At 42.9% G+C, this 14267-nt stretch overlaps 1 protein-coding gene across 10 annotated transcripts in view; it reads right to left on the bottom strand.

The window, feature by feature from the left end:
• The window catches only part of LOC147193665 (RNA-binding protein Musashi homolog 2), a 223545-nt gene that overhangs the window by 44967 nt on the left and 164311 nt on the right, over nt 1-14267 (bottom strand). For all 10 annotated transcript variants that reach the window (XM_086131975.1, XM_086131978.1, XM_086131976.1 and 7 more), the window contains exons 9-10: nt 10145-10259; nt 4048-4122 (exon numbers count right to left, since the gene is read on the bottom strand). In XM_086131975.1, coding sequence (XP_085988101.1) covers nt 4048-4122; nt 10145-10259 — 190 coding nt within the window. The remainder of the gene's footprint in view (nt 1-4047; nt 4123-10144; nt 10260-14267) is intronic.

Raw genomic sequence — 14267 nt, 5'->3', positions numbered from 1 at the left:
TTAATTATCGTCATTATCATTAGCGTCTTATTCATCGGACACATTATACGTTGCCATTCACACAATGGGTGATGCAACGTTTGCGCTGTTTCTTCACAGTGTTTCCTGCAGCAGCGGTTGTGTTAATATGCATGTCGACTTAAGGTACATTGTATATATTGTCAATTTAGTTCAGTTCTATGTAGTCCATTAACATGGATACTTGTTACCTCTAGACTGTATACGTGGAGCAAGAAATGCCCACGCTATGGTCCTCTCCTGGGTGCTGCAAGCTGAGCAACACAATGACACATTAAAATAATGCAAATGAGACAGTTGCATAGAAACGAGAATGTACAGTCTGTGAAGTATGCTTTGGGTTCTTCTTCTGCTGTCCATTTGCAGCATTACACTCCCACGCGTTATTGGAGAAAATGTACTGCACGGTAAAGTCTGCTGGAGAGGGTGCATTAGATTGATGCTACATGGATACATTCAAAGAGAGACAATTGCTCTACTGTTTGATGTTGTCACGTAATCAGACGTAGAAATCCATTTATTTCTTACCCGTCTTTTAATGCCATGTGGCAATTTTTCTTTATTATTGTTATTTTTTTAACCATGGTTTGTTCTTAAAGGGTCTTTTTTTATTTATTTTAAAGCTATCTGAAAATCAAGGCTGCCCACAAAGTTTTTATCTGTCTTGTCCAGGAAAAGATGTGCCCTCTAATGTCTGATTCTTTGAAGTCAGTCCCCTTTCTGCTTCCTTTTTAGTGAAAGATGTCTTTTAATTTGAAATACAGTAAGTCGAAAACGTCCGCAAGTCCCATGCTCATATTTCAGGTCGATGTGATATAACAAGATAGAACTTTTTCCGCCATTAGTTTGACCTATGACATGCGCAAACTAATGGGGAAAAACATTTTTTAGAGAGGAGTAAAAACATAACCGAGAAAATGATCAAGTTGTCAAATTGTGTGGATTACCCAGCACAAAGATTGCAGAAAGAATTTTGACAAATTCAATTTATTGCTGTTCCACAGTTTTGGAAGCCTGGACTTCAGTTGTGGCTTGATGCCAAATTGGGAAGTTTCGAGTTTAATTTGGAGCTGGCTCAAACGCCAACCGCCAAAGCCGAATAGCTCATCATTTCCCCTCTTCATCCACTTCATCTAAATTATTTAAAGCTTTAATGATGAACTGTTACAAGATGCCAAGCAATGAAATAATTTAACACAGCGATACAACCTTTTGGCGAAGCTACATAATGACAATCATAATCAAACAAGAGTGAATCCCTAAGCATTGTAAAACATGCGCTCATTCATGTCACGACTTCTCAGCCAGCGCTTTCTATCACAGACGTACCAGACATTGTCATAAGGGGTGGGGGGGGGGGGTCTACGCTTTGAAAAATGACAATATCCAGTCTTAACCTCAAGACACGATTCGAGCATATAAATTAAAGAAAAAAAAGTTATTCGCATCAATGCACCTCTTACCATTTTTTTCTCTTGATTATCACCGCAAATCACTCACTTCAGGCATAATGCCCGAAGGCAGCTGCTACAAGGCAATCACTGTGTGATTACAGAAAAATGCAGCTAGGGAGCTCGGTATCAACGTGAAGAGAAGAACACAAAATCACAGAGGAAGAGCTTCACATAAAACAGGTATTTGATCAGATTGAAATATGGCATGTGGAAGGGCTAATTCTCTTTGTATGTTTTCATCCAGACTAAATGTAGTTTTGCTTCTTGTCTTTCCTTGTTAACTTCAGTACGCGCGCGCTCCAAATTCATTCTCGGTGTCATAAAACACATGCATCGCTTTCATCATTTGCCTACTTTGCGGCGACACTATTCTTAGCAGATACTTTGTCTGGATATCAAATCGACTCTTAGCTCACGGGGCACATTTCACTGAACTCTATTTACACATGAAGGACGCACAAGGAATACGTTGACCTGCTCATAGTGGGTCACAACTATACTGTATATTTTTTTCATTTTAAACGATTAAGCTATAACGACAGCGGGCATGGCAGAAACACATCACCACAAATCTGTACCTTCAATTTATTTATTGACTACAAATTGAGTTATCGCTCCACTTTTTCCGATAAATGCTGAGGGTGAATGCTGTGAGATGCTCATGCGTCACACCACCACCACCACACTGCCATCGAAATCGGATATCACGCAAGAAGGCGAGCGGTATTGGGATGACATCAGCGCAATCTGATTTGACACATTTCAACATGTGTTTTATGACAGAAACTGTTGGTTGGCATGTGGTACGAGACATGATGTCCGAGACCCAAGACATTCACAAATAATCTTATCCAATCAACGATACAAGTAAACTTCAAACTCTAAAATGTAATGCGGTGAATTTTTGGCTACCGGTAAATGATATTGATAAAAAATAAAATACACTTTCAGGTGATTCCAAGTGCAAAATAGTTTGGGTCCATGAAATGTTGTCTCTCCACTTAGGCTGCTTGTATTTTTAAAAATCTGCTTCAGGTTGTGTTTACTGTCAGTTCATATTTTTTGACCTCCACTTGTGCCGCGGGAACGCCAGCTTGAGTTTGCTCTTGCTGTGATTTTTCTCTCGCTGCCATCTTACTCAATTCAGTGTTTCATCACTGATCATTGTTTTAGCGCTGCTTTATCTTGACAACTGAACAATTGCCTAAACACGTGTTGCTGGTAACATTGGACCCATGTGGTTTGCTGGGTGTAAAAAAGAAAAAAAAAATTGGAGCACTGCCCAGAATTTATGCCTCTTGGATCTGGCCTGCCATTTTTTTGTGGGAATGTTTCAGCGAGGTTATATACAGTGAGAAAAACGGCCCGTTTCGAAAACGGGGATGCTTCCGCCAGTTTAGCAATGAAGGACACGAGTCAATATTTGTCCCGGGGTTATCTAACTTGGGCAAGGGGGTTTGATTTATACATAAAGAAAAAAAAAATTCCAATTACGTTGTCAAGAGCTGAGCAAGTCCAGGGGACACTGTTTTAATCATCGGCTTTATCAAACTCTTTAAATTGAGTTGAACATGGAGAGGATAATGTATTCTGCCGCGGGGAAGGTGATATCACTTAATTTGCCCCAAACAGTAAACATTTTGAAAAATCCATGCTTCACTCGATTTATTGAATAAACACTGACAGTTCCTTGGCTCGTGAGCCTCTTTTAAGCTTCATTTTGTAGGTATGAATGAATGACGGATGCATCGTAAATCGGGTATTGCTATTTTAGATGCGACTGCACACACGCACAAAAAGAATCCTTTTGTCACAGTTGACATCCGTTCCCGATTGGTCAGTGCCATCTCGAAAGAAAATGCACACGTAGTCTGCCATACATTGTTGATATTAGGCGCAAATCTTGTACACGTTTGCTCTGCAGGTGGTCACAGCTGGACCTGTCGTGGTCCCATTGCTGGATCCATTTCACAAAGATATTACAGAGATCTGAGCCGCTGTCAGCCCTTTCCCCATTCCGGCTTATCAGTGGCAGGAGGGATGTCTGGCACAGCAAACAAAGTATGTGTAAAGTCCTTAAATAAAGCATGAAATGGAAGGGATCCCTGTGAGGCCTCTCGCAGTGGTCTGCTACACCTGCTCACCCACCGCAATCTACCGCTTGGACTCCCCTTCAAGTGCCTTTAGCCTCCAAGTCAACACTTTGAATACAAAAATTCATTGTTTGGCTTGCCGAGAGCCTATTTCTCTCTTTTTCATTGAGAAATTTGCATACGTTGGCTCGTGGAAAATGAAGGATTTATCATTTTAGTCATTTGGTCACGGTAGTGTTCAAGTATGGCAGCTCATAATTGACTTTGCTATTTGTCCGCTCACAATAGCTGGTTAAGCAATCTGGACACATCACATCCTTATAGCCCCGCAGGTGATTTTGTGACTGACGTGTATGTTGATGAGCATTTATGCATGCGTTCTTGTGTGTGCATGCGTATGACTCGGTTGGAGAGCGCATAACAACAAATTGATATCTTGGAGAGAGAAAAAATATATAATATCATAAATGCTTGCGACTCACCAGGGAACTGGTAGCTGTAGCTGGGTGCAAATCCAGTGTATCCACGGCCATACGTTGCCACAATATTCGGGTAACCTTTAAACAGAGAGAGTGAACAATCTCAGTGGCAAGGTAGGAACAAAATATGCTTCAGACTGGAACCGTGACAGCTATTCAAAAAAAAAAAACAACCCCAAAACAAAAACACCATTTTGTTGAAAAATAATGCATTAAAGACATGATTCTCTTCCTGAACACCCACACTGAAAGAGATCAAATGTGATCCTCTTAAAAAGCCCGAGATTTAGAAAGAATCTTTTATCAAGCAGACAACCTAATATGTATCACGTCCCATCCTCATTTACCCTGCATGAAAAATGGCGAGGTAGAAGCAATTTACTTGGTTGCTTCCAGCCTAATAAAAAGAGGTGACATGTATTCATGGCTCATCATGTTTATGGTGGACTGTCAAGTGAAGGAAGGGAAAAAAAAAACCTTGGCAGTGTTGGCAGAGTGGCGACAAGGACCACCCCGAAATCAATGGTCAACTGTCTTAATTAGATTAGCAACTAATTTTGATCGAGCCGCTCGTGTTGTTCAGCCAACACATCACGCGGTCACAGAAATCCATCCAACACTGTCAACCAGATTCCATAGAAAGTACCTGAAGGCGTGACGTAACATGACCACGCGGAAGTCCTTCTCTTGGTTCTCAGCCCTTTTTATTGACCAAAAATGTTGAGGCATTTTTATAAGAGAGAGTAATAACATTTATGGCCCTCCTGGGAGCACTCTTAGACGCCCACCGGTGACGGTGTTGCTGTACTTTATGTTCTGTGGACTGTGCAGAGAGCTTTGTACATTAAAGGTGCCGGATTGACTGGCCAGATTTGGTTGCTTCAATGGGATTTGGAATCAAACTCCTTATTTCTATGTCTGTATGTCTCCTTCCGCCGCGCTAGACACGCCAATTCGAAATATGGGTAACACACACGCTGAGGATAATGGACACCTGTATTGGCAGATGACTTTTGCTCTTCTTAAATGTTCACCTTCGCTTCTCTTGAATATGTGCAATTTGTGGGAATTGAGTTGAGAAAATAGATGGGTGGATGGATGGATGTTTTTATCGACGCTTGGCTCTTCACGGTCACGCAATCTTTTGCCGGAGGAATAATTATACTTTGAGTGACCACGAGCCTCAAAGAGGATAGCGTGTCATGAGAACTCCTCAAAAAGCAGCAGATGCATTGTCGATCGGCTGTCACGATGCTTATTAGAAGCGCAGAACCTTCAGTTAATTAGCTCGACAGGTTGAGGCCGAAGCAGCTGTGGGAAACATATTGAGAGAAGGATGCGCAGGAGCCATGAGGAAAGCAGTAACCAACCCCCCAAAAAAACACGAGGATAGTGGGTGGATGAGCGTGTGGGCCAACATGTACAGTAAGTCAGTGTGAATTTAAGTACCATCAAGGGCAATATAAACATACTGTCATTAACCTTGTAATTATGCTATGTGTCTCAGTCTTTATCTGTTTTCCACAAGCTATTGGAGCCTACCAACCATAACTCTCAACTAAATGACCTAATAGGAGTAAGTCCTTCAAGCCAGGACGGAAAATGTCATAAGTCTTTCTTCACTGTGTGCAGCAAAAATACCCAAACTGACCATGCGAAATTAAATTGGGCTTATGTCGGGTTACTTCAGGTTAAAAGCCAGTAAATCATCTATGGTTGCCATGGTAATGCTCAATTAACCCATTCCTGCACCCTGTAAGCCGATAACATGATAAGCTATCCACTGTCGTAACCGCTGTCCCTGAAAGGGTTAAAAAAAATACAATTTGATTGAATCAATACAAGGAAGACGTTTTCAAACAAAGGCAAGCAAAATGCTCTAAAGTGTAACCGGAGCAGAGGATCCCTCATCCATTTTATATGGAAAAACGGACAGTATTTTGCATGCATGCATGTTTCGGCGTGTGTGCGTTGGCATGCGTGTCGATTCTGTTCTGTATGCCTCAGAGCCGGTGTCGGTTGGAATCAGAAAGGTTGACCTTGGTCATAAATATCTAATCAGTGTTTGCTGTCCATGAAAAAGATCAATTTATTCCTGACCCAATGGGGAAAATGTGTCTGCCCCAGCCATCTCCACCTCGCGCGCAGACAAAAAAGAAAGAAATAAAACGACTCGGAGAGGCGGTGAGGGGAACGTTAACCCGGTGTGGATGAATGCATGAAAAAAAAAAAAGAACAATCTTCATTAGCCCCTGATGAGAAGTCATCACCCGGAAGCCACAGATGGATAGCTTTCACAAAAGCTCTCATTGTTTGTTTGGGCTGAAAAGAACTGAGATGTGATCCAATGAAAAGCCATTATGGGACACCAAAAATTGGATATTATGTGTTTGATATTGTCAAACAGAAGAAATGCCAAGCCAAAATTGCTGGCTTAAATGGCAAAGCCATTCTTCAAGGCTGATGTATCGCATTTAAACAGAGCTCCCGTTACCAAATTTGCTGCAAACGGCTCGCGTTTTTGTGGAAGGATAGAGGAAGGGAGATATATTTCAAGTTTTTGGGACAGTGGAGCAAGACACACACCTCGTGTCGTTCACATTGCACACTTTTGAGTGGAAGAAAAACAGAAGTGGCAGGTAGAGGAGAGGAAACAAAAAAATGCCACTATTCCGTTAAACGAAGCCCGCCGTTGTGTTTGTCTGGTCTGACGGCGGCGTCTTTGCCTGCACTTATTTGCCTTATTAATATGCATGCTAATGTACCTATTTTATGGCTCACCGGCTCTGATTCACTTGAAAATCAATTATCCATCTGGCTCACCCATATCTCGCTCAGGCTCAAATGTCTATTTATTTCAAACAAACATACATCGGGCACGGCACAATAAAGATAAATGCCTCGATTAGAGGGAGTAAACAAAAGGAGTGGGGGAAGGCTTTAATGAGATTTGGCAGAAAAGAAGCTTACACTTTCTTAAATAATGAGCCAAGGGTCTTGTTTTTTTTTTCTGAATGCAAATTATATAAAGAAATGTTTCGCTGTCCTTGTTCCAATTTCATTTAGATAAGAGTGTCTCTAAACAAGTTGGCGGTTAATATTCTTACATGAGCACATCACTGCCTTTCTGTCTGCTTCGTCCCAGCGGAGGAGGAGAGTGCTCTCCTCCACGGAAACATTAGTGCGTGACAAGTTCTGCAAAGTTCCCGGTGCCTTTTAAAAGGTGCTGAAAAGAGGAGATGCAAATGACTGACGGGAAGGAGAGTTGAAAATGACTACATTTTCAGGAAAGTGAACATGTTAAAAATTTCTTGGCGAATTGAAGTGCCATCTTAGGGCAGCTCAGACGACTCCGTGCTAATTGGTTGCAAAGACCTTCGTCAGACGTTCACAACAATTTTCACAATTTCTTTGTGGCAAGAACAACTGTTTGTGACCGTTAAAACTGGAAACGTCCGTGAAAGTCTTTAACAAACCCCGAACCCCCCCCCCCCCCCCCCCGCCCCCCCGTAACCATATCTAAGGGATGATTTCACAATATATAGTTATACTATTAGTAGTGTCTAGACCAGGGGTGTCAAACTCATTTCACATTGTGGGCCACATATGGACTCGGTAGATGTCAAGTGGGCCGAACGATTAACATTATACCATACTGTGCTATGAATCACCATGATATCATCTCTTTCCTTTGTTCTGGTCTCAAGAAGCATTGATTGGCGCTTTCATATCATTTGCTGCATTGGGTCTATCTCGGTGACAGACTGAGACTGCCGTTTTTCTTCCCCGATCAAAACAATGTTGTCTTCTACTGTGATCAAAACAGTGTGCCTCCTAGCGGATGATCCACAAATGGCATTTTCTTTAATATATTCATTCTGTATCTTTAATGCATTTTTTTCACTTTTAAATGATCCAGCGGGCCGGATCAAACCTCCTTGGGGGCCGGTTCCGGCCCGCGGGCCGTATGTTTGACACCACTGGTCTAGACATTAAGGTAAGGTACTGAATATTCAAATCTTATTTAAAACCTTAATTTGCTAAAGGCTTTTAGGGCGGCCCAAGTTTGACCTGTAAGAGCGGTCCTCAAGGTGGGAGAACTGTACTTTTCAACAAGACGGTCCCATCTTGGGGTGATTCTCCCCCAGACCACCACCACCACCACACACACACACACACACACACACACACACACACACACACACACACACACACACACACACACACACACACACACACACACACACACACACACACACACACACACACACGCACACACACACACACACACACACACACACAAATCAAAGCCTTGTCTTTCCTGCTTGGGCTCTCCATGTGCTGAAGCATTTTTGGTGGCTTCACTGTCTCATTCATAAGCTTGTTGCGACATAGCCATGTGTGTACAAGTCAATTCCGTACCTTAAATAGGACTGTCGATCTTGTCTTATATTGCCAATTTTGTCTGACATTGTCTTATTTGTGATAGGCTTCTTCATCCACACTGTGCCAAAGAGAGGTAATGCGAGTCCTTCCTCCCCTCTCCAACCATTTATGCTCCCAGTATAGTGGATACTCTCTCTCTCTCAAATTAGAATACTTTCAACAGCCCCCCGCCCCAACAAAGAACTGAGGAACTGTGAGCGGATGTGCTAACTGCGCTGTCACCATGCTGCCAGGTTTCATTACTTACTGGAGGTACATCAATTCCAGTGTAAATACCTCAATTGAAAAACACTAAATATATGAATCTATGCAAAACATTGACAAATATTTCGATATTAATGAGGAAAGTTCTCAACAGCAAAAAAACTACATTTGACCGCAATCCACATTCTCAGGTGCTTCAGACGTTGTGTTGCCTGGTGCAGATAAAAATGCATGAATATGGCACAGTGTGCACCTGCTGTACGGGTAGGGGGGAGGGGGATATACTCGCAGAGCAAAACGAGGCTCATGCAATCAGCAGCATGTTTCTTTTGCTTTTGAATGAAAAATAAATCTTTTATGTGAGGGCAAGTCCATTTGGGTGGGTCGCACATACAAATTATATGCAGGAAGGGCAGGGAGAGAGCGTAAGAGAGATGATGGAAGGATGGAGAGGCAAGAAGGGAGAAAGTGAAATAATGTTAAATAAAAAGGGCCACGGGCATGGGCAGGATGGTAATGAAGAGGGGTAGACCAGCAGCTGAGGTCCCTGTAGATGAGATCTCTCCCTGACATGTGTGTCCCCTTCATTACCCATTAAGGGGGGCACAGTGATGAATCCTTAATATGACATTACACCAATTTTCCTCTTCATTTAGCCTGCTAATGTGCTGGTCTGCTCCGATATGGCCAGGGGCTGTCTGTACCAGACTTCACCAGAAATAGACCACAGTGGCCACTGGTGGCACACCTTGAAGCCACCTAATTAGGGCCAGTGTTCAACTAATGGGCGCTTTCTTGACAACACTTTGCCTCGGTTGACTTTTCCTTCGCAGGTACGAACCGGTGACCAAACGGCATCCATTTTCCTCAGTCCTTCCGTAAAAATGAAATCATGTGAATTTAATGCGTTGGCCGTACACGCATTTACGCGCTAAATGACTTTGCGTAATGGACTACTTTGAACCAACACGCCGACCCTGCAAAAATTGAGAGGGGCTACCGCTGTACGCAAACAAGTCACGTCCATGCTGTGCAGAAAATGTAAGATTTGCCAAGACTGAAATCCATTGGCTCATAATTTGAAATTGTTTAGGGTATTATGGCATGTTATTTCCACACGCTGCGTTTTCAAGCAACCCGCCTAAATTCTCATTTGAAATGGCTCGATAAGACCTGCGACTTTCATTGTCGACACAAAAGAAACTACAAAAAAGAAAAAAAGAAGCACTTTCCAGGAATGAACAAATTCACCAGCTTTACTTTTTGTACTCCGATGATAGCTTTTCTACTATTTCCAGCGTGGCGAAGGTGGAACGGCACTGTGCTGCTAAAGGTAAAATTGATAGTACAAATGAACATATCGCATGTCTCACGTTGTTCTTCGATAGTGCGAGGTACAAAACACGTGTTTGTGTGACTGTTTGTGTGTATAGAGGAGTATATGACTCACTCAGCATGCCCATCCCCAGCATGAAGGCATCCATGGTGTAGGGCAGACCCCTGGCTCGCCCTCGCGTTCCAGGCGGGAACATCACCTCCTTGGGCTGGGCCTTCTTACATTCTACCTATGTAGACAGACAAAGACACGCACGCACACAGAAACACACGCACAGACAAACCATTAGACTGTGCAGGCACACAAGCAGACAGATCTGACAGCGCTGTCTCGGCTCTTTAAGGTAGTTTTCTATTTGACTTGCAGAGCCCGGCGATGTGTTCCGTGGAAAGAAAACAAGACAGAGTCAATCCGAGCACCTCACATTTTAGAACCAAGTCCCTGTGGAAAACTTACAATCATGCTCGGGCTGCTTTCAAGCAAAGGTTGATGCTCTGGTGGGCATGTGCTCAAATGCTTTGGGGAAATACAAGCTAAATACTTTGAAAGACTTTTGGAGAAGACAAGGCGGAAGGAAGCAGCTCTGGTCTCCAATGACATCGCTGTGTGAAAGGCGCTTTTGTTTAAGCGGTGAGCTAAATAATCAAAATCGTCATTCAGGCATTGGTGTTGGGTGTCGTGTAACAAAGCGGTGTGGATGCTGCATGTGAAATATACATACACACACAAAAAAAATAGAATTTTAGTGTAGGTGTGCGGGCTGCAGTAGTTCCCCAGTGACCCACTGTCCAATTCCACCCGCCGCGCTCGTCTCTCGTTTGCATTTCGTCTTCTCACTCCAATTCCAATACGTGCGGCTTTGTTCATTTCCCATCCTGCGTGAATGACAGACCCTCCTCCAACATCACACATATCAATTGAGGGATGTGACAAGGGCAGATGATGTGAAAGGAGCGAGACGAGAGTCCTATTTACCACGCGTCTACCCCCACCGCGACGAATTACGCAGAGGCAGGGAGGACCTGACGAGGGTCAGTTGTTGGTTGCTCTTTGGGTCGGCCGTATGCATCTGCCGCGCTTGCCCGATCTATTTGCTCCGTTGCCTACTTGGCATCGGCCTGTCCGTATGTTTGTCGGTTTGCTTCCTGGCTTCTCCTCTGCTTCTCCCTACTGCCTCTGCTTAAACAGGGGCTTCCTCGGCTGCTGTGGTTTCACATGTCAACCTGGCCTGCTGCGCGAGACAGGCGAGAGAACCCGCGCTGCGTACACCTCAACGAAGAAGCATCGAGGCATCCATACAAATAGACATCCAACTTTTGACATGCACACACACCCACAAACATGCACATGTACAGTGCAGTGAATAGTAGAGGTGGGCATGTTATTCCTGGGCTCCAACGTTTAAAAAATAAAAGATCTTAATACAGACAGACTAATACATACTGTACATCTTAACTTTTGGAATATGACACAATTAGACTCTAATAGAAGATGTCATTAAATTTGCAAACATATTAAAAAATGGTGAAACCTAACTCACAGGAACTAGTATGAGGTTTAGCTATGTTATTAGTGAGTAAAGCAATTCTAGCTCAATGAAACAAAAATAAAAGAATTTATTTTTTGAGGACTATTCGCAGTTATTGCCGTGATTGTCACACTAATTTTACCGGGGAACCGACAGTTCACTTTCTAGTGATGGACTGATGGTAATCAGTCCATCACTAGAACATACATATACTACGAAAAATGTATCATTTTTCTTTTAATTACAACATCATTTAATGCAACCCGTTTAGAGCTACCTTATAATTCAATAAAACGAAACAATGACTCAAATGTGTATTTTTCCTTGTCAGCCGGCTTGAGACGATTGACATTCTAAATATTTTTAGCAACGGATGTGTTCAATGTCATTTTTCAAGACGATTAAGCCCTTCAATTTTTAAAAAGTCTAATTTAAGACGGTGTTGCTTAATGCTGACAAATGACTTATTTAGCCGGCAAACAAAGTCAGGCTGAAACAATGACAAGCAGTTCTGATTGGCGAGAACTTCATTTTGGGTCTATTGCTTCAAAGCATGGCGGATTACACAACATAGTAAGACATGCGAGAACGGCGGTCACCAATGTGGCAGGGGTAGCCCGCAGGGCTTCTAAAAATAGCTCACCAGTGATAGTACATTGTGGTTTATAATGACTGCTGTTGAAATGTTCATTTAAAAATGCAAATACTGGCAGAGATTTAGGAGGGAAAAAAAAAACTTGTTTCATTCAGGGACGTAATGACTTTAGGGCTGGGGTCGGGGAGTAGTTTACGGCTGTCGTAATGAGCCAAAAATGTTATTGTCTGTTTGGGGTGGCGGGTGGAAGCTGCAAGCTGTGACCATCATGCGGCTAAACGTCAGAAATAGACCGGCCCTTTGGTAGAATGCTGGAATTCACCTCAAATGCTCTAGCACGCCCCCTGGTTGCATATACATCATATCCATTTCCTTCGTAAGTATTCTGAGACAACATTAACATGATCAGTGTGTCAAACTATGACACATACTAATTAATGTTAGTTAAGGTCATTTGAAGAAATGTGTCATTTCAGACGTGTAGCCCTCGACACTCATCAGGACCCAAGAAGTCGCATTCACTTTCAAAAATGTTGATGCCCCTTGTGCCAGATGTACAATAATCCATACAATCAACAACATCCATTAAACCAACTGTCAAACTGATTTCTCCGTGTAGCCATCATCCACAGAGACATCTGCAGCAAGAAAGCCAAACAAAACACTTTCGTTCAAAGTTGCCGTGTTGCAGAGTTTTGAGAGGTGAAACTTCCAAAGACTGAGAAGCGCAGCGGCTGAAGAACAAATTTTCCCCAAGCCGCTTTGCCGCCGTCACGGCAACTCTGGCCGCCTCACTTGCCACCTTGGTCTGACATAAGTGCTGAAAAACTGAAAGTGGAACGGACAAACATATCGGTAAGAAATCTCAACGCATTGGTGGATTTGTCAGATCGTTGACATCGGGGCAACTAATCCAGCAAGTCTCTGCCCACACTGTATACCGAACTGTAGCCCCCCCCCCTCTGAATGCTCAGGTTACCCGCTGCGAGAAAGACAGACCCTGGTGTGAGTCATGCCTACATGCTCTCATACGCAGGTCTTTGATATTCAGAGAGAGGGCTCCTTGTCATGGATTCCAAACCAGCCAGGGGCCAGGATCTGGTGTGGTGTGAGTGTGTGGGTGTTCGCCCGCTTCAAACAGTCAGGAGTATGTGAAGGAGAGAGGTGGGGAGCTTTCAAGAGAGAACCAAGTTCAAGAACGTGAAAATAGAGGAGGACAGACCGAATGAAAAGTCAATTCCGAACATGATTAAGTAACGTGAGGATGCGGCAGTTGGGACGTAGGGGATTAATATTTTTTCACATGGAAGCTTTCCAAGGCACAACTTTTTGGTGTTGGTGACGGCTTCGGGAACTCCTGAAGTCAGGAAAGGAGGGAAGAGTTTTTGTGTTTTGCTTAGACGAGAATTATTGAACTAAAGTGTTTTCCATGCAATGTTGATGCAATGCGGAGCTAAAAAATGTTAAAATGCAAAACTAAAATTTAAATAGTTGTACTAATCTTACTTAAACCACAACGCATTTTTTATTTTCAAGTCCACTGATTGTGATCCCTCACGGGTCAATTCAATTTACACACTGAAGTAAATGTTTACATAGTTGTGTGATGCCTTCTCGCACACATATTTGTCAACAAATAGTATATTTTAGACATTTATTGCATCAATATCATGAAAGCGTTTGTTTTTGCCACGGGGCAAAGAGAATAGAGAAAGACTCCAGACTCCACCTTTTCAGTATATCTCTCATACATATTAACCTGGTATGTAAAACGCAAAGGCGTGGGGGCGAGCTGGACTGGAAATGATTGTCCTTCAGGGACAAGTGTTGGGGGTGTGTTTGTGTGTGTGTGTGGAGGAGGAGGAGCAGATCTCTTTTCGCTTCAGTGGAGAAATGATCCATCAGTAGAATGGCAGGTGAAATAAAGGACTTCTGTCATTCATTGTGTTTCGTTTATTTCATCGGACCATCGTCAAAACACAGACTTGAGTGTTTCGGAAATGCTAATTGATAAAGGAATACCGGAATCAATCAGACATTTCTGACATGTATATACAGTCAAACCTTGGTTTTCGAACATCTCTGTTCTCGACCAAATCGGTTTTCGACCCGAA

Source organism: Hippocampus guttulatus, chromosome 15 (genome assembly GCF_054856545.1).
Source record: "Hippocampus guttulatus isolate MCC_2025c chromosome 15, RoL_Hgut_1.0, whole genome shotgun sequence".
Lineage (NCBI taxonomy): Eukaryota > Metazoa > Chordata > Actinopteri > Syngnathiformes > Syngnathidae > Hippocampus > Hippocampus guttulatus.
This window is presented reverse-complemented; position numbering and strand designations above follow the sequence as displayed.